This window comes from Aquarana catesbeiana, linkage group LG03 (genome assembly GCF_042186555.1).
Source record: "Aquarana catesbeiana isolate 2022-GZ linkage group LG03, ASM4218655v1, whole genome shotgun sequence".
NCBI classification, from domain to species: domain Eukaryota; kingdom Metazoa; phylum Chordata; class Amphibia; order Anura; family Ranidae; genus Aquarana; species Aquarana catesbeiana.
Genome location: NC_133326.1, coordinates 604973539 through 604995153, shown reverse-complemented (window position 1 = coordinate 604995153; position 21615 = coordinate 604973539). Strand labels below are relative to the sequence as shown.

Here is a 21615-nt window from a genome sequence, read left to right as displayed (position 1 = left end):
GCAGAGAGAATTCTTTGCATAGAAAGAATTGTGAAACACTTTAGTCAAGATCGCCATAACGATTCTTGACGATTAATCACAATAACGATTCTTGGCGATTAATTGTGCAGCTCTAGCATATATACAGTGGTAAATGACATCCCACTCCCTCCATCCTCCTTCAGGCCCTCTAAACACAATGGGGGTGGGATAATACATGTGGATTAATGGTGGCTTCACCTCCCTCTTATCTTAAGACACAGACTGGAGGTGCCTGAATCAGCCTGTGACCAGCAGAAATTAACCCACACCATGTTATTTCCATAAAATAATAAAGATTTGATTCAATATATATTTGTATGCTAATTTAAAACAGTTTACTGATATTATTTATTTATTTTTACTCTGTATTCCAAAGGCTGTTTTTTTCTTTTCATTTTGAACATGTGACCGGTAGCAGAGGTCTAGATGCTCCTCCTGCTTATGTTTCCCTGCAGACAAGCTGGGGAAGATCTGGGTCATGTGACAGCTGTATATTGAAAATATATATATTAGGAAAAAGGGTTTTTTTTTTTTTTTAGTTTGTTTTAGTATCACTTTAATGACACTTTTTAAAGTAGAATTTTATTTATTTATTTATTTTAACTACTTGCTTACTGGGCACTTAAACCCCCCTCCTGTCCAGACCATTTTTCAGCTTTTAGCGCTGTCACACTTTGAATGACTATTGCGCGGTCATGCAACACTACTCAAATTAATTTTTATCATTTTTTTCCCACAAATAGAGCTTTCTTTTGGTGGTATTTGATCACCTCTGCGGTTTTTAGTTTTTGTTAAAATAAAATTGAAAAAGACCGAATTAAAAAAAATATATATATATATTTTTTTTTTAATATTTTGTTAAAAAATTTTGCAAACGGGTAATTTTTCTCCTTCATTGATGTACGCTGATGAGGCGGCACTGATGGGCACCGATAGGTGGCACTGATGGGTGGCAGTAATGGGCACTTATTGCTTACACTGATGGCAGCACTGCTAGGTGGCACTGAATGGCACCACTGGTGGGCATTGATAGGTGGCACTTGTGGGCACTGGCAGGTGGGAGTGGCAGGCACAGATGAGGCATATGTGCCTCCTTCCTCTTCGGGACAGATGTCCCTTTAACATAAGCCGGGAATCTGCTTTTTTTTTCTCCTCACGCTGTCAGCGTGAGGAGAAAAAAAAAAAACGCTTACCGAGCTTTTGTTTACATCGTCTGATCAGCTGTCAGTGGCTGACAGCTGATCACATGGTAAGGGGCCTGGATCGCCCCTTACTCGCCCCTTACTCGGATCGCCCCTTACTCGGATCTGTGATCATCCGAGTCTCCGTGACTCGGTGATCACAGCGTGCGCCCTGCAGGGTGCGCGTGCACAGGGGAGGAAGTCCCATGACGGCCTCCCGGAAATTGAGGTCCGCGCTGTGGCTGTCATTCGGCTATGGCCCGGACCTCAAGTGGTTAAATAGTGTGGCTCAAGCAAACTATTTCCTTTACATTATTATAGTAGTTAAATAGTAGTTAATTTGAGCCAGGCTGGCCCAATTCTAAAGTCAAATGCAAGCTGGAATTCTGCTTTAAAGTGGAGTTCCACTCAAAAGTGGAACTTTCGCTCATTTATCTCCTCTCCCCCTCCGGTGCCACAATTGGTACCTTTCGGGGGGGGGGGGGGGGGGGCACAGGATACCTGTCTTTGACAGGTATCCTGTTCCCACTTCCGGGAGTCCGGGGTGCGGCCCGTGACATCACCACGGGGCTCCCTCCTTCTCTCCCTGTCGCCGGGGCCAGCAGGAGAGAGGATCGGGCCTCGCGCATGCACACTAGGGTTCCCAGCGTGAAGCCATAAGGCTACACTGCCAGGTACCCTTACCCGCAATGGCGGCAGCAGCACCTGACAGCTGATGAAAACATCAGCTGCGGTGCCAACATCGCTGGACTCCAGCACAGGTAAGTGTCCTATTGTTAAAAGCCAGCAGCTGCAGTATGTGTAGCTGCTGGCTTTTAATTTTTTTTTTTTTTTTTTTGGGCGGAACACCGCTTTAAGTTTTAGTAATACAATCCTATACCGTCTGATACAAAGTGATCTGGGGTGGAGTAAGTTTGTTTTGCTTTTATTAGCTGTCCTGGGGAGGGGACTTCAGATATGTTAGAACTTTATGTTCCCAAACAGAACAGGAAATAGTTTTCTGCTGACTTGCTCGCCCGCAAAGTCCTTGGGCAAAAGTCTGATCTTTACTTGCTGAAAATACAAAACATGAGAGAATATTTGGTAAAAACAATGAGGTAAGGGGCTAGCCCTGTAAGTCAATGTATCAAGTTTCTGCTGACTGCATTAAAGAGCTTCCTAGTCAAGCCATTCAGTAATTCGATTAAAACATGTTGACAGTAACTTGCAGTTTCCTTCATTGCCTTGCAGCAGTCAGTTTTAGTTTTTCCAGTTGTGCATATTGCATGTAAACCTATTTGTGTGATGGTATATAAACCATGCCGTTTTTTCCCATAGCTCTGCTTGTTTGGCTTTCTTTGTAGTGCTTCATCTTGTTAGCAGTGTATGAATGGGGTTTACAGCGGTCATAATGCTAGATTCACGCTATTGCGGGTGCAGGACAGTGTGTAAAGCGCCCACATTCCCACACCCAAAACGCATTCTCTTTTGCAGACTTGCAGGGTGATGTTAATTCTTAAAGGCATCCCTATGTGTCGGAGAACGCAGCATGTTTTTGGGAGAGCATGAAACCAAACTGCTTTTTGCAGTTTGGTTTGGTTTTTGGACAAGGTGCTGTGATCTTTTTCCGAAAGTACAGCGGCCCAATCAAACGTGGCACACACAAAATTCAATTGTGTGAGCCTAAACTATGGCAGGCCATAGAGCAGTGGTTCTCAACTCCTGTCCTCAGGACCCACTAACAGGCCAGTTTTTATGTATTACCTTGGGGAGATGCAGACTAGAATACTGCAGTCACTGAGCAGTAAATGATATCACCTGTGATGTATTTCAGTTATATTGCAAACCTGGCCTGTTGGTAGGTCCTGAGGACAGGAGTTGAGGACCACTGCCATAGATGATGTGAACTTCTTCACACGATTCCCCCATCAACACAGGCAGTGCTGACAGGGGAACTCCTCCTGATGAGCAACTGTCTTTGTGGTGGTGGTGGGGGGCACCGGGAAAAGACCATATTTATTTCTACCAGCTATAGCAGCCGCTAGCGATAATTGCAAGTGAATCCAGCAGGCTGTTTGTACCCAAGTTGATCAGTCGATCAACTTGGTACATTTCAGCCTGCCCACACATGGTTTTGAGAGATTGGAACGATCTATGGCCGGCCTTGCAGCACAAGCCCGGGGTCCTAGAGTGGCACTGCACTCTAACTCCCATATTATTTACACAGCTCCTACTTGCAAGATCTCATAACATCATAAAAGATCAAAAGTCTCTGGTCACACCATTCCATCCTGCTCTGTGACAAAGTCCATACACAGTTTTTTGTTTTAATTTTTTTCAGCCAGGTCTCTGCTGTACGTCTGAATTTTTATCAGTGTATGGCCCCTTTCACACACACCTCTCCGTAAAGAGGGATCTGCTTGCTCAGCGGCAGATGACAGGTCCGTGTCCACTCTGTTATGCAAAGTAGACACAGACACAGCCCCTCTCGTCTATGGGGCAGTCGGATGGAAACAGACCGCCTGTCTGTTTCCATCCGATCAGCCAGACTGATGGGGAATAGGTTCCCCATCTGTTTGTTTTTGGTGGACAGGATTGGATTGGATAGGGGCGAGTGTCAGCGGACTTGTGTCATCTGACATCCGCCGCTCCATAGAAGAAACTAGAGGGTCCAATCAGGTCCTCCCAAAAAACTGATAGGATCGCCTGTGTGGAGGGGGCCTTTGGCTATTTTTAGTAGACTCTTGTCAGGAGCCCTGTCATATTGTCATATGTAACTCTGAGCCCACGTTTGTAGTTGGGTTTTTAATAATTTATGTATAAAATGTGTGTGAAACTTGTGTGTGTATGTGTGTGTATATATATATATATATATATACACACACACACATTTAAACAAAAATCAGTTATGGAATCTATTTTCTTATCTTGCCCAATTTGTCTCTAAATTAAAATGAAAGCAATATCCATATCACATAGTTTTTCAATGTAAGGGTCAAAGCAAAGTCTGTCATAACAACAGAAATAAACCGCTCTGCCCAAGTCTATAACTGCTGTTCATACTTGAGTAGCTTAGCTATGTAGTATTGGAAATGATTTAAAGCTGGTAATAATTCAATGTCACTGAGCTGAATGGTTTAATGACCAGTTACCTTATCTTTCATGTAATTGATGCATGAGCCAGTCTAACTGGGAATTTTATTTTAGTAAGGTGAACGGCAGCTGAACTTTTTCTAGACAACATTTTAGCAACATGGAAGGAACTTCCACCCTGTTCCTGCCCCTCCTCCATTGTGAGCATAAAGTATATTGAAGTAAAGGCCACTGTAATGCCATAACAGCATTATGTCCAAATAGCAATGCCCTCATTTCATTCTTGGATTGCTGTAGAAATAAAAAATTACAAAACTGTAGTGATCATTCAAGTGAATGTCACATTTTAGTTCCTTGTCTTGACAGAAGATTCTCCACTTTGTTTTATTGATGGATGCACACACAGTTTGTGATCAGCAGGAAGTGATAGATTGTACATACATTTTACAAATGGCGAAAAGTAGTGTCCTAAATGCACAAAACTTTTATAATTGATAAAAGTCAAGCAGTTTTATGCCCACTTATCAAAAAAATTAAAGGTATACTGACTGAAAAAGGCATTGTACACACAAGCTTAGATTTGTATAAGAACAGCACACAGCCGATGGAAAACATGAAGGAACGTAAACATCCTATGTGACAGATACTCTTTATGGAGAGATCTGGGGTCTATCAGACCCTAGATCCCTCCTTTGCCCTTAAAATAGAGCTATAGGCAAAACTTTTTTTTCCCGTTTTGGATAGAGTTATTCCCTGTACACACGACCGGTTTTGCCGTCAGAATAAACTCTGAAGGTTTCTCCGACAGAATTCCATTCAAGCGGTTTTGCCTACACACGGTCAAACCAAAGTCCGACCGCCCAGAACGCGGTGACGTACAACACGTACGATGGGACTAGAAGACGGAAGTTCAGTAGCCAATAGCTTCCTTCTCATACTTGCTTCAGAGCATGCGTCGTTTTTGGTCCTTCGGAACAGCATACAGACGAGCGTTTTTCCTGATAGGAATTGGTTCCGTCGGAAATATTTAGAACATGTTCTATTTCTAGGTCTGTCAGAATTTTCGGAAAAAAAAAAGTCCGATGAGGCATACACACGATTGGAATAGACGACGAAAAGCTTCTGTCGGACTTTTTCTGTCGGACATTCCACTAGTGTGTACACGGCTTAAGAGAGGGTTATAACCCCTGTCAGATTTTTTTTTTTTTGACCATCTGTGTCCCATTTCACTTCACTTCCTGTCCCATAGCCAAACAGGAAGTGATAATAAATCCATGAAAATTAAGGGAATTCCTTGAGGACCCCCCAGGTCACCAGAATTAGTGCCCACATTGGCAGATTTTCCCTCTATTACTTTTCTGGGGACAACCCAAAATTCTGGATTTTCTTTACTTTCACTTTCAATGCTAATGGTAAACAGAATCTCCCTTACAGGGGCACAGGCAGCAATAAAAACTGACAAGTTTTCTAATCCCTCTCCACTCTATCCAAAACTAAAAAAAAAAGTTTTGCCTTTAGTTACACTTTAAAAGCATCTGATCACACTAAGATCGGGTAAGATCTTTTTTAGTTTTTACAGACTGCGTGGTTTGGTATTTAGTCATATCTGGCCTGCTGGAAAGGTTCTTGGGAGACTGATGTTTAGTCCACAATCTGCCTGAACAGCGACAGACAGAACTGGTAAAAACCTCTCATGACCAGGCAAAGGATGGATTAAAGAATTTTCCCTATTAGTGTAAAAAAGATAAAGGCCTTGGCTGCATACATTTGCACGTATATGTTGAAGCTGGAGGGCCTCAAGAAACCTCTGTATTGTGCAGTCCTACTCCTAGTTTATGATCACATAAACATCCCAGACAAAGTGCAGCAGATGACTTTTCATGTAAATGTACCCAATACAAAAACACTAGGGCTGCAACTAACGATTATTTTCATAATCGATTAGTTGGCCGATTATTGTTTCGATTAATCGATTAATCGGTTAATAAGCTTTAAAAAAAGTGTGGTGTATAATTTAGTTAATATTTAAAGTTTTAAAAAAAGGCAATTTATTCTTAAATATCTCTATGCAGTGGTAAATATAAATAACTATATGGTTAGGGAGCAAAATATCTAATCCACTCTGAGAATAACAGACAGAAGAAATATACTATTAGAGGAGATGTACTGTATATACTATTAGAGGAGAGATATACTGCATATGCTATTGGAGGATATATACTATTAAAGGGTGAATCTGGTAAATATCATCAGACTCAGAGATCAAATTTTTTTTATTTAAAAAACAATGTCTTCCTTCAAAAAAAAAAAATGGCATTTTAAAAACGTTAGTTTGATTTTCTAATCGTTAGTGGGTTCAAATCGACGTTCATTTTCAACCATGGTGACAATTTGGAAATAATAGAAAACTTCTTGGTCAAAGGAATTTTCAGACAGTGTATGTAGTTTTCCTTCATTTTAAAAACAGAATGTTAAAAACAATTGAAAATTTCAAACATTCTTTCATTCAGCGAATGTACAAAGATTTTCTGTCTGAATATTCTTGTCTGAAAATTGATCCGTGTGACCAGCATAAGGCTCGGTACACACCTATGCAGTTTGCATTTGATCTGTTTCTGCAGTGCTTTTTGCTGTGCATTTTGATTTTTGCACACGTGATTTTGCTGCGATTTGCGTTTTTGCATATTTTTTTTGGTCAACTTGTTGGGCAGATTAAAAAACACAAATTTCTGCAAAAACGCATTACATGCTTTTCTGCAGCTTCTCCGCTGTAGTATATTGAACCAAAAAAGCACCGTTTCGCGTTAAAAAAAGTCACTGACCCTTTCCAAATACGCAGCGACTAAAAACAAGCATACAGTAGATGTGAACGTGTCCCATAGGAAACCATGTAAATGAACTGTAGTGCAACCAGGTCTAAGACGTTTAATAACATAATGGGGTTAAAAAGAAAAAACTAAAATGAGCCCTTTATAGTACAAAAAAAGCAGATAATCACTACTGTATGGGGTTCATTTTTTTACTGTAGAACTGTGAAAGTGATATTTACAGTAGTGATTATTTGCTCTTTTTGTACTACAAAGGGCTCATTTTAGTTTTTCTTAACCCCATTATGTTACTGGCCGATTAATCGATTATGAAAATAGTAATCGATTAATTTCATAATCGATTAGTTGTCGATTAATCGATTAGTTGTTTCAGCCCTAAAAAACACCATAAAAAAAAATACCTGTTGATCTGACCAGTAAGCTCTTCAGCAAATGTATCTGACTGTTGCGGAGATGAGACAAACAATTTACCACCGACAGGGGTGCTTACAATGATCAGCTTTTATCTATTTATGTAAAACCTTTATCCCAAAAGAAAACAATGTTTGCTGTAACTGCTTATAAAGTGCTAGCTGGAGCTTTTTAATGTATATAAATCTGTTAGTACTTCTAAAACTCTTCTCCCCCCCGACTGACAACGCTACTGTACAAAGGTGCCCCCTGTGCTCCTTCATCCAGAGTGGGGGCACTATAATACAGTAGGTGTGTTACTGGCCAGATCACCTGGTGAAAACAAAAGGAAAACAAATGCAGTCACCACATGTAAGGATTGGTAGGCTGCAATATAATATTATTTTTATTTTCTGGGGGGTTTAATACTGCTTAAACAGGCCATCCATGCCTCATTTCTCCAATTCCTGTCCTGTAAACTCAACAGAAAGTAAGAGGATATCTTTCCAGTGTGGGGAAAATCCCCTCTTGGACAGTTGTCACAGAAAAAAAGTTTACGCATTGTAAGATTTCCCCTCTACTGCTGTTGTAGTGGCAGCTCCAAATTTTGGGTCACATCGCTTTTATTCCTGGTGACGACCAGTGATCAGGGCTATTAGAGAGAGCTATCCAAATCTTTTTGCCTTTTAGAGCTGCCTTTCAGACAGTACTGTCGAATACTGCCTGAAGGGTTTTCCCTCACTTTGGAAAGATTTCATCCCAGTTCCTGTTAAGTCTACAGGACAGGAAATCGAGGAGAATCTACCAAAGGAGACACAGATGGCAAAAAAGAAAAAAAACTGAACACCGTTTTAATTGCTCCCCTACTCCAAAATAGAAAAGTTTTTGCTTCCCAATATACTTTATAATTAAACTTTGCGTTAATCATGATTAACCACTTGTCTACCAGGCCAATTCTGACATTTCTCTCCTACATGTAAAAATCATAATTTTTTTGCTAGAAAATTACATAGAACCCCCAAACATCATATATGTTTTTTTAGCAAAGATCCTAGAGAATACATCTGGTCCGCCGGAAATCTCTATGATGAACATCCGGTGCCGGCGGATCCTGTGTCCGACTCACCGATCGTAACAGTGAGTCGGTAGAAGCACCTGAGGGCGGTGGTGGGGGACGACGTCCCCTCTCGCCTCCTGTAAGAACGATCATGCGGCGGAACAACTACTATGATCATTCTTATGGTGCACAGAATCACCGGCTCTAAAAGACTATATCTGAATGATGCCTGTAGCTACAGGCATCATTCAGATATCTCTGCTCAAAGCCGAGAACGTCATTTGGCGTACGCAGGCGGGAAGCAGTTAAAGAAGAACTCCAGATTTTTTTTATTTTTATTTTTTCTCCCCATTTTTGTCTAGGGGTGAGGAGAGTGGAGATATACTCACCTAATCCGCTGATCCTCCGAGCACAGGACCAGTTCCTGCCACTCCTGTCTCTCCTGCCTCTCTACGCTCTAGTAGTGTTGTGCATGGACTGTTCCGGCGTCATCACGCCCATAGACAGCCTCTGGACATGAGGACGGCAGGAACGGTCCACCGCTGGATGTGGGGGAGTGCTGTTTTTCGGTGGATTGAAGGATCGGGTAAGTATAGCCTTTCGTTGCACATCTGGACAAAATAAATAGTTAACCCATGCAGTGCTGGCAAAGCCTGGCGTTCTTCTTTAAGCCCGTCTGCCTCTTTTTAGTGACAGGTTATCATTATGACTGATAGTCTGCTTGTTTTCCTCCAAAGATTCGGTGGCCATTTTGTCCCTGTGCTGTTCTGTGCATGTTGTTTCTAATGCTGGCTTACACTTATCTGTGCTGTTTTGCAGTCTTGGGACATCTTCTTCCGAAATGCCAACGCCGGTGCTGCACCTGGAACTGCTTACCAGAGCCCCCCACCACTTGGTACCAGCCTGTCTGCACTGACCCAAGCACAGTCATTAGTAAAGGGTCAACCAAATATCGAGAAGCTAGTGGAAGATCATCTGGCTGTGCAATCCCTCATCCGTGCTTACCAGGTATGTCTCCAGCCACTTCTCTGGCTCTTGCACATTCTGTATTTAGTTTATACCTTTTACTAAAATCGTCATTAAAGGAGACCTCCAGAGAGTAGGGTGAAACTGAAACGTATATGGGACTTGCTTCAAAGGTTACTCCAACCTGTTCCCCAAAAAGTCTTTCAGCTAACATTACGTCTTTCAACATTTAGTGATGTATATACTTGTGTGTATCAGTGATTCCCTACAGATATCTGAGTTACAGCATTGAGGACTCAAAGGCAAGTCCATATGTAATTAAAGCAGAACCCCAGGCAAAGAGCTAAATGTATATTTGAAAAACGTCTGTAAACGTATTCATATGCAAATTATTTGTGTTTTTTTTTTTTTTTATTTACCCGTTTATACAAGAAGTAAAAGCAAACAGGGCCACTTATCCAGCGCTCAAGATGAGAAGTAAATTGAAATAAGCAAATGCTATAATAAAATTTAACATTAAGGAGAAAGCAAAAAAGTTCCAAAGAAATAGGTTCTTTCCAGCTTAAGCAGTGCTCAAAAAAACACGTAAATAAAGACATTTAGAGTCACACACCTATATACTTGCACACATTCCTTGCATATCAAAATATTGAGAAACAGTATCATTTTTCAATAAAGCTCAATCGGCAGTAAAGAGCAGGCCAGTCAGTGACTTAGCCTAGGCTGAAATAATGTCATCAGTATGCTACAGGCAGGGGGACACATTTCCTCAGTCTCCTCTCTCCCAATGTAGTAGGGTAAGGGAATGTGCTGCCTGAACAAAGATAGTACTGGCCTAGGGAGAAAAGCAGATGAAAGCATTGTCGAGGGCAGAACTATGATTCCTGTGAAGTAATAAATATATTAAAGTGTGTTAAACATTAGCATGCATGGACTTCAAAAAATACTGTATATCTGATGTTAAGTTCCCATTAAGCGCTTCAGCTCACAGGCATCTTCCAAAAACTAAAAAAATACTTTCATAGCCAAACTGACCCTTTTCAGCAAGGCCCATTTCACACTGGAGCGGTGTGGGGGCCGGCGGTAAAACGGCGCTATATTTAGCGCCTTTTTAGCGGGGGTGGTTTTACCCCCCTTCTAGCAACCGAGAAAGGGTTAAAACCACCGCAAAGCGCTGCTGCAGCGGCGATTTTCCCGCTGTATAGCCCCATTCATTTCAATGGGCAGGAACGGTATACACACCGCTCCAAAGATGCTGCTAGCAGGACTTTTTTTACCGTCCTGCCAGCGCACCGCTCCAGTTTGAAAGCCCTCAGGCTTTCACACTGGAGTGTGAGGAGCGGCTCTTTCAGGGCGCAATTTTTAGCGCTGTAGCGCCTGCAAAGCGCCCCAGTGTGAAAGTGGTTTTATGTATAGACATGCAAGTACTGTACTGTATATGGTAATGGCTATATTATTTACATAAGGAAATTGATGGTCACTCTGTTCAGTGACTCATTATCCTCATGTTCAAACAAATATTCTCAACTATTAGGATATAAAGATGTGCTTAAAGCAGCCCATACACGGAGTGAATTTCTTTCCTGCAACCCCAGATTGCAGGAAAGAAATTTACTTGATTCCCCCATCAACACAGTCAGTTTTGACAGTGAATCCCTCCCTCTGAGCCATTGTATTCTCCCAGCGGGGGAAGCCGTCTCCACTGGGAGAAGACCATGATTATTGCTAGAGGCTGTACAAGCTACCAGTCTCATGTAAAATCCGACAAGCTGGTTGTACCCAAATTAATAAATTGATCAACTTGGTACATTCAGCCTGCCCATACATGGTTCGAATCTCGGCTAGTTCCTGCTGAACCGGTCTGAGATTTGTTCACTCTATGGTTGGCCTTAGAGATTACACCCACGGCCAAAGCATTAAAGAATCCATAAATGTATATTGCTGAAACTGTCACTTTCCAATAACCGTGCAAGCATTGTGCCTCATGTAAAAACTGGAGAGGTGGGGAAAGTTGCTGAAGTCCTTCTCAAATAATCTGTTTTGTTAGTTGTTAATTGGATGCTATGGGAAACATTTCTTTCTTTACTTCCCCAGTTTTGTTGTGGGGGGGAGGGGAGGTATCATTAACCAATTTGTGTCATTGCTTCCAGGTAAGGGGTCACCACGTTGCAAAACTTGATCCCCTCGGAATTAGCTCTGTTAATTTTGATGACGCTCCAGTTATTGTCGGTCCTCCGAATGTTGGTGAGGATTCCTGTACTAAATTTGTAACTTTTTTTTTCTTCTCTGCTTTCCCTCCCTTTTTTTTTCTCCCCTTTTTTGTTTTTGTATTTATTTTACGTGGTGCCGCTGTATTTCCTCTGCCCTCTGGCTCTTCCATCATCTGATTTCTTTTACTCCATTCTTCCCCAACCTACCTGACCTCTTACTGTTACTTTTCTTTGCCCTGCTTTTTTCTCCTCTCTTCTTCCACAACCCTCTTCTGGCACCTCTCCTCTATATAGATCCGTGGGCACCATGTTGCCCAGCTTGACCCACTTGGCATTCTGGATGCAGATCTGGACTCCTGTGTGCCAGCTGATATTATCACGTCCTCAGACAAACTCGGTGAGGGCCAATAGCTCTGCTAGAATGGTCACTGCTTTTGCGCTTCCCTCTCACCCCCACCATGTATGTCTACCCCTGCTCAACAGAATTGTAGGTGCAGAGTCTACAACTAACAGCTGACTTCCTCCTGGGCAGAAAATATACAGATCTAGTAATTATCCTATGCTGCTTCTTTTATCAAGCGTGAGTAGCACTACCAGGCACTTCTACACCTGCTTCATACAGAATGGATCAAGCAAATCCTTTTTCCATATATGAGTACTTCTGGGTAGGTGTCACAATCGTCAGTATATAGAAACTACACCTTACTGCTCACTTGACAAGGGACATACAGTATATCCATATACAGCTTAATAGAGATCTAGATTAAAAAAAGTGCAAAGAAAATTTAAAGACATTAACTTTTATTTGTAATCAATAATATGTATAAGAATCGTTAAAAAAACCCGATAAAAAGATTAGTATCTCCATATTGTGAGGCCGTCCTGTATATTGTATTTTAGCTGAAAAAATATCTTCATTCAAATTCAGAAGAATAAGATCTTTTGTTCCATATCTGCACAAGTTTATACATATACAGTTCTGGATATTTTTCAAACCGGGAGAAATCGGTCAACTTTGAAAACATCTCTTCACTGACTGAAAATGATATTGGAATTGGATAAGAGTCCTATATATCTATGTCACAAAACTGTCAATTGTATCCATATATCCTGAGAGATTCATTGTTCCATAAATTATTCAAAGTTCATAAGTTGAAGTAGTATCTCTACGTAAAGGACTTTATCCACAAATATTGGGTATCTACGTTGACAACTCTTTCATGAACTTTGATCATGTAAGTTAACCCCTTGCTGCCATCTGTACACGTATAGGCGACCTCACTAAAGTGGGTCATGTGTACATATATTGTATCTTTCTCTCCTTGCTAGGGGAGAAAAATGTAAACTAACAAAAGTGTGTAAAAAAAAATGAATTGAAAAGATAAAGAATAAATAGCTAGATCAAAGTTTGATCTAGATCAGGGTTAGTGGGGGTCAGAGGTAAGGGTCAGTATATCTTGGGTAGGATTTATTTTTTTTTAATTAGTGGCAGTGTGTTTTAGGTAGGATAAAAAAGGCAAAATGTGCACTTTCATTTCCACAGGTGCAAATAACATACAAACGTGGTATCACTGTGATCACCAGGAGCAGGAGAATTTATTTTGGTGGTAAGTTAGGGTGACTTCACACTGATCTGCTGCGCTTTGGCTGCAGTGCAGTGTACCGGCTGTTTTTGTGCATTTTAGCTGTGTTTTCCCATAGAGTTCTATGAAGTCCTGTGGTTTTGGTGCGCTTTCAGGAAGCACATAAAAACTACAAGACATAATAAAACTCTAAGGAAAAGGGCAGTGAACTGACGTGAAAGCCGTGGGTATACTGGGCCGCATCCGAGCTGTGGCCAAAGCACTATTAAAGCACCCTTATGGTAACAGCAAGATATGTACAGCTAAATTTAAAAAAATATTTTTTTTCTTACTTATTGTGGGCCAGTTTTTTCTTTTTTTATTAAAAAACAAAAAAAACCCCAGTAGATATCACTTAGTATTTACTACCAAAAAAAGCCAGTTTTGTCCTGGAAAAAAAAAAAAAGATATACAAAGTAGTCGTGATAATATGTACAGGTTTACTAAGGCAACCCATACATGGTTTGAAATTTGGCCAGTTCAGCAGGGACCTGACGAATTTTGATACTTGTATGGGCTCCCTGGTTGTACACAAGTGAATCTATTGATCGACTTGTGTACAAGCAGCCTGTCAGGTTTTTCCTGAGCGATTAGTGCCACCGGTTATGGCCGGAAACAATCGTATTCTGAAGTATGAAAAAAAGCTGAGGCGCTGCTAGGTAACTGTAAAAAATGTGTAGAATGGGTGTTTTTTGGAACCACCCCTAAAGTTTACTCAAACACTTTATAAAAACAAATGAAAAAATAAAAATGGTGCACTGTTCCTTAAAATATTCGTAGTGTCGGTGAGGGAAAAAAACTTGTACGTGCTAAAATAGGTGTGTGTGTGTGTGTGTGTGTGTGTAGATAGATAGATAGATAGATAGATAGATAGATTATATCTATCTATATATACATATATCTATGTATCAACATTATTATATCATATATAAGCAATATACACTGGCTGTGTTGATAAGGGAATTGAGCAAATTTCTCATCAAGTTACAAAATTGTGTTCAGAAATTTGGATTTGTTTTACCCTTTGTCATGAAGGGTTTTTTCACAAAAATGTATACACTGGTCGGCATGGACAAGTCTAAGTAGGTGCACTATGTTTAGTAGATACCTAACATTTAGTAAATACCTAACTACTGACTTATGAACTATAAATCATTTATGGAACATTTAACATTTTTGTCATAGTTTTTCAAGGCTTTTAGTTCATTCCAGTAATATTTTCAGTCAATGAAGACATCTTTTCAAACTTGACTAACATTTCTATATTCGAAAATACCTAGACCTGGGTTATATAAACTTGTCACCCACCCATGATATGAAACAAATGATTTGATAATTCTGATTTTGGATGAATATAGACATTTTTCAGATAATATACAATATGTAAGGTGGCCTCATGATATGGAGATATTCATCTTTTTTTATCAGGTTTTTTAGGGTTTTGAATAATTTTTATACATATGGTTATTTTTATTTACTTTGCAACTTTGGTAGCCAAGATCTCAAATGTGCTGCTATATACATAAAAAATGTGTTTACAGGTCGTATGTGCTTGAGCAGGATGCGAGTTAGCTTTTTTTTTTTTTTTTAAATCATTTGATTTTAGAAAAAAATTACATAAATAAAGCCTGTTATTTTCACTTAAAGAGGAGTTCCACCCGAGGGCCAGTCAAAAAAAAAAAAAATTAAGTCAGCAGCTACAAATACTGCAGCTGCTGACTTTTAATTGGACACTTACCTGTCCCAGCGTCCAGCGATGCGGGGGATCGAAGCCCCGCTCGTCTCCCCCTCCGTTCAGCGGCGCCGGCATTGCAACTGTGGGCGCCGGGCTGTGGCTTTACAGCCTGGCACCCACTGCACATGCGCCAGTGGCGCCGTGATTGGCCGCTCAGTCACCTGGGACCTGTAATGGGTCCCAGATGATTGACTGGAGGGAGGGAGCAGAGCTGAGCCCTTCCTGTGCCGAGGGGGAAGTGATGTCACCAGCCCAGGCACTGGAAGAGGCAGACTACGAGGGACCACCTAGCAACAGGCACTTAGAGGTAAGTAAAGAAAAAAAAATATCCAAATTTTTTTGTTTTTTTTTTTTTGTTTTTTTTAGGATTTTTTATGTAGTTTTTTTTTTTTTTTTGGGTGGAACCCCACTTTAAACTTGTACAGGCTATTGGGGCTTTCCTGTGTCACAGCTGGAATTGTTCATATTTTAATGGTTGAGACACACACACACACACACACACACACACACACACACACACACACACACACACACACACACACACACACACACACACACACACACACACACACACACACACACACACACATATATATGGTCTTCAAAAAGTTTCCACACTTTTTTTATAGTTAAAGTTTTTAAAAAATGCGGAAACATTTTGAAGAGCCCTTTATATACATATCTTAAACTCCTGTATTATCCAACAAATTTGAGGAAAACTTTTGACGTGGCAATGCTTTAGGAGTCATATAGGTCAGGAAGAGTGTAGTTTTGGCATCTGTTCACCCAGTATATTTCCTGCCTTTTAGAAATCAAAAGCTGTTAGTTGGGCTATATGTGTAGATTGGACAGTAGTGGTTACTAGGCTGCAAAGCTCACACTGCTCTCACGCCAAAACTGCTAACTTAGACTAGTGCACTGAGTAACCACCACTAACCAAATAATGGGCATGTTGAGGGTGTGTGCTGGAAACAGACCGGGTGCTTGATTGTCTGCTTTGGGAGTAGAGCATGTGGTGTGTGGGCATGAGGGCCAATTTGTTTGCATTGATCTGTCTCAAATTTGAATAATCTGTGATTTTACCTTTCGAAGTTTGCAGGATTTGGTAAGAGCACAATCAATGTTTACTTTTGATTTGTACCTTTTTAGAAATCTAGAAATCCCAGATTTACAGTTTTAGTTGCACACATCTATAAAGATTTCATTTATTCTACCGGCATAATCATGTAAAATCCAGTTGTAGACTTGATTCCTTTCGACCAGGTAACTTGTTTGTTGCAAGGCTGCCCGACTCCAGTTCTGGAGGCCGCAATCAGAAGTTTTTAGATTCAAAAATCTTGTTTTGTGTACTAAATCTTCATCAGTTTGTAACAAATTATTAAAATGTGTCCAGAGCATGGCCCTTTAGGAATGAGTTGAGCAGCAATTATCTGTAGTGTTAATTTTATGCCAAGTACACACGATCAGAATTTCGGCCAGCAAAAGACCAATGAGAGCTTTTCGTCGGAAAATGTGACCGTGTGTATGCTCCATCGGACTTTTGCTGGCCGAATTCCAGCCAGGAAAAGATTGAGAGCATGCTCTCAATTTTTCGGTCTGAAAAAGTTTCTATCCGAAAATGCGATCATCTGTAGCAATTCCGACACGCAAAATTCCTACACGTGTTCAGAAACAATTTGACGCACGCTCGGAAACAGTGAACTTTATTTTCTGATCGTGTGTATGCGGCATTAGACTAATTTCAAAGGGTGGAGTGGAAGATCGATGTTCTTGCATGATATGTATGTTCATATCCTGCAATTGAGCAAGTTAACGTGGACTGCAGTGACCTGCAGCTCCATGCTTACATTCAACATAACTATTTCCAACCCAATTGATCATTTTCCTCTGGTAGTTTCAACTTGCTGTTGTCCTTGGCAATCGTCCCAGCCCCACAGACCAAAGGATTGTCATAACAACAGGAATGCAGAACAAAACCCAGCAAGTTGGCAGCCATTTGTTTTCTATCACTTGGGGAATCTTTATTATAAAATACAGTTCTCCTATATATCATTCACAGTGTAACTACCTTGCAGAAATCAAAAGTATACAACTTGAGGGTAGTTACCCCAGATGGGCTCTCGTGTTTTATGGGGTCTCTAGGAGATACATTTGTAAATTTTTTTTTTTTGGTAATCACTTTTTTTTTTTTTTTTTTTGCTCCTGACAATTTTAAAACCAAAGCTTGACTAATCAGCATAGCGAGATACCAACACATTCCATTATAGCCCATTTCTTTCATACACTGTAATTATGGTAATGCTGCTACAAAAGCAGCACACTCTAGTCTATGGCTATTGCTTTGTCTGTGTAGTAAAGAAGATTCTTATACAGCTAGACATGAAGCAGCAATAAGTTGTCCGCTATTAAAAAAAAATGGATCTCTGTTCACTTGTTCTTTATGTTTATGAATAGACGGAATCTACTGTCAAAGAAGGTATAGCAATTGGGATTGCCGATTACCTGTTTTGTGTGAACTTTTAATTAAAAAAATAATAATCTTGCTTTTTATGGGAAAAGGTATATATTTGACTCTCAGAACTTCTGTAATTGTTAAAACAAAAGTCAGTGCACACTCAACTGATATATATGTTTGGATTATTTGGGTGGGGGCTTCTGATTAAGCTGGCCAAGTCTGTGGCCACAAACTGGCTCAACAAAGTCCATTTTTAGTTGACTTGTCAAAGAAGCTGGGTGGAGATATGCTGACCGAACAGTGATGGCATCCAATCAGATACAGTTACTGTTCGGGTATTCAGCAGCTGTGGGTCCCTCCAGCTGCTGAATACAATAGCCGGCAGCAGAGATTCCTTTATCCACCCTGTTTAGCATGGATGGGGGAATCTTATTGTTTTCTTTGTGTTTTATGGCTAGCTTTACTCTCTGCCTGTGTCTTTAAAAGTGGCTATCACCACCATGGAGTCAGACTCCATCTGCATTTCCCATGTTGTAGGGTTATAGAATAATACAAATCTGTAATGGCCAGAGCAGATAAGTTGGGTACAGATATGCCAAAATCCCTTCAAAGATTTAAGACGACATGGTCTCTAAAATACCTGCACAGTAGAGGGCTTCCTACCAGGAAGATGAAGATTCTGAAGATGTGCGAGATTGCTGGTTTTCTGCTGCACATAGTAGTCCCTTCCATCATCCCCCTACACCTGGCTCAAGCAATTTCTTCTTCTTTTTAGGGAGCCTTGTGTTCTACAGTATTATTTATGATGATAGTTTTACAACTGGCCTAAAGGATAAGTTCACCATCAGGAACATGTTACATGTTCCATCTGTTTTTAGGGTGCAGCATGTAACATGCTCCCGCTCCTGCAACCGCTTGATGATCTGCTGCCTCTGTGTGACAGCAGTACTGGGAGAAGTTCCCTGTACCAACTGTCACCTTTTGAAAAGAGCGTGGCCCGGGTGAGGCTCCAGAGTTCTGTGAATGAATGAACTACAAGTACCAACATCCTTTTGCGGCTGTCAGCTTGTAGTTCTTAATGAACTATCGTGGAGCTGTTGAGAGCTCTGGTAGTTCATTGATTCTTCCTGTCATGTACAATGTACAGGGCAGACAGATTACATTGACAGTATGCAGGAGTCCTGCATGGCGATCTTTTGATCGCTGATTCAATGCTTTCCAGCCTGATGCAATGCTCTACCTGCAAAAAAAAAATGTGTATTTATTTTTTTTATTTTTTAAGAGGTGAACTTATCCTTTAATGAAAAGGTGGAACTGGTAAATTACAAAGCTACATCGTTGGCAATTGACTGATTTGTTAGTTTAAAGCTGATCTCCAGATTTTGGTGAAGGTTTTAAATGGTTTCTTTGGACCATGCAGGTCCAGGTGAACTATTCTCTTCACCAAGAGATGCAGCGTCTGGGAGTGCTGTATAAAGTGTATGTAGCCTCAGCTACACACAGTATACAGCTCTGTGTTTTGGCATTGGGATAGGAATTTCCTTTCACACACCTGGAGCAAAATTGAGTTAAGTTGAGCTGTGCTCAACCTTTCACAGGTTGAGCACAGAATACAAAGCTTCCTCTGATTGGCTTGGACAGGCAGATGATGTCATGATCTCTGACTCAGCCAATCAGAGGAAGCTTTGTATTCATTTAGGAAAATCCCTACTGTTGGAAGACAGCCTGTATTCTCTATGTAGCTGAAGTTACATGAAGTTTGTTCACACGATTCACTGTGTAGGAACGTGTGCAAAATGGCGCATTTTTCCACACAACACAAGAACATGCTGCCCCCTGCCAACGCACGTGAGTGCCATTAATTGTTTTTTGGACTCTCACGCATCTGGTAGGCGTTCCCGGCCCCTAAAACATGGTACCGCAGTACAATGCGGTTTGGTATCCTAAACTTGCAAAAAACACTCTCGCTTGGACGCACCTATATGGTTCAAACCAGCCCTTAGTATAGGGAATAATTTGTTTGGACCAGCTTGGTCCAAACAAACTATTTAAACTTCACTAAATGCTGGAGATACTTTTGCCGCAACATTTTAAGAATGTCCCATGCTGGGTTTATTGTACATTTTACATCTGCTTCAAATGATTTGGTCAACCTTTGTGTTTAAAAGTAAAAAAAAAAAAGGGGCTTGCTATACAAGATAATGAGCTTTATCAAGCTAATGCTATGCAGCTTCAGTACCAGTATTCAGTTAGGTTAGTTTGGGCTGGTTACATTATTCACTCTGATTAGTTTACTGAATTTTACTCTTTGACGGCCTCACTGAGGGCATCTTGTGGGGGAAAGAAATTTACTGTAGGGGACAGTACTAAAGAGGAGGTGAGTATTGCAGCTGCTAGGGGGCTATTTAAAAAAAAATGTATAAAATGCAGATGAGTATACCTTAAATGACAAAGGTTGGCATGCTGCCACAACCCTGTTGGGAGAGGATAAGCTTTTTATGGTAAATAGCAATACTGTGTAATCTTAGCAAAAGTCAAAAAATGCCCAGTTTGTGGGCTGTACAACTTTAAAAAATGTAATGTGTTTACTCATATGCTGGAGTCCACAAAAAATAATATTTTTTGGGCAGAAGTGCCTTTTAAACAGTAATTTACAACATTGATGTCATTAGATTTATCACCAGGTAATCCACACTGCAGAATATTTATTTTTGGCCTAGTTCCCCTGTGCTTTGAAAAGGCTGATGAAGTACACGGTTTGCTCAGTTTGCTTCTGTGAAAGAACATGGACACATCAGTGTCCATTCTGAACATCGCTCATCATTGGACACTGTAGGTACTTCAAAAGCCTGTATATGCATAGCAAAACAAGGTTGTTAAAGACAAAGTCTGTCTTTGTCTCTAAAAGTCTCCCTCACTTCTGGTACCAGCCACAAGAGCAGGAAGTGAAGAGAAATATTCCGAATGAAAGGAAGTGACTAGAGATCTTCAGAATATGGACGCAGGACTTGTTTTAATAAATTTTGCATTTGCATTGCTCTTTTCACTTTTTTTCTGATGCATTTTCCATGATATCAATGATGCGCTTTTCATGAAGTGCCCACCTGTATATAAATCCCATGTATATTGTGTTTTACCTGTAGTACCATTCATCTTTATGGGAAAATGAGCTTGTCAGATATTGCAGTAATCAGGATTTTCTAAAAGCACAATGTAACAATGCAAAACATTATAAAATGCACATTTTGGGGGGAAAAAAGGCACAGGAGTTTACAGAGGTCATAAAGTATAGGGAAGTGAAGATGTGGAATGGACCTTAGAGGCCATGTCAGATTTGCAACTCTGTTGCTGAGAATATCTCATCAGGATTGCTAAGGCCCATTCACACCAGCCTGGTCTTCAGTGGTGCTTTTCCGCACAGCACAATGGTGTGTTAGGGCCCTAAGTGTGCTTACCTGAAGATATAGTGCCGCTGTCTCTCTGGCCAGGCAGGGGAGGTTGACACTCTGTCCTCGCTCCCTTGATGGCAAACCGAATTCTGCAGCATTTCAGCCATCAAAAGAGCACTGTCATAGGAGTGGGTGAGCACTCTTTAGCAGTCCTATGGCTTGGATAAATGACAGTATTGCATATGTGATATGGCCCTTACAGTTTTAAAATCGTCATACACTTGGGTGCGTTTTTAGCACTTTAGTTTGAACACTCTAATGTGGAAGTATTTTTTTCTTATAGTGTGCTTGTGTCCAATTGTTTTCTTTTGCTCTGCCTCTATATCAATATGGGTGTCGTGTGAGAGTGCTCATTTTTTGTTTTTTCAATGAGCCTGTAAGGTAGAAATGTCATAAGCTAAAATCCGAACGCATAGTGTACTGCAAAACTATGTGTTTCAGAGGTGATTTCAATGCAGTGTGCATATTGCAGGAGGGATCTTGTGGCTGCTTGCAAGAAGCTATTATGTGCTTGAGTGCTTTTTCTTCCCTCCAGATTATGTTGCAGACATGGTTTGCAGCTTGTATAACCCCCTGTTTTTGCTGTTCAGATTTAATATTTAAAGATTCCTCTCTGTTTTCCCTATGCT

At 40.6% G+C, this 21615-nt stretch overlaps 1 protein-coding gene across 4 annotated transcripts in view; it reads left to right on the top strand.

Moving 5' to 3' along the window:
* The window catches only part of OGDH (oxoglutarate dehydrogenase), a 102538-nt gene that overhangs the window by 39994 nt on the left and 40929 nt on the right, over positions 1–21615 (top strand). For 3 of the 4 annotated variants that reach the window (XM_073622179.1, XM_073622177.1, XM_073622178.1), the window contains exons 3-4: positions 9369–9557; positions 12020–12122. In XM_073622179.1, the coding sequence (XP_073478280.1) occupies positions 9369–9557; positions 12020–12122 (292 nt within the window). Of the gene's footprint in view, positions 1–9368; positions 9558–11665; positions 11760–12019; positions 12123–21615 lie in introns of all 4 variants that reach the window. The other variant, XM_073622181.1, reaches the window with a different exon arrangement.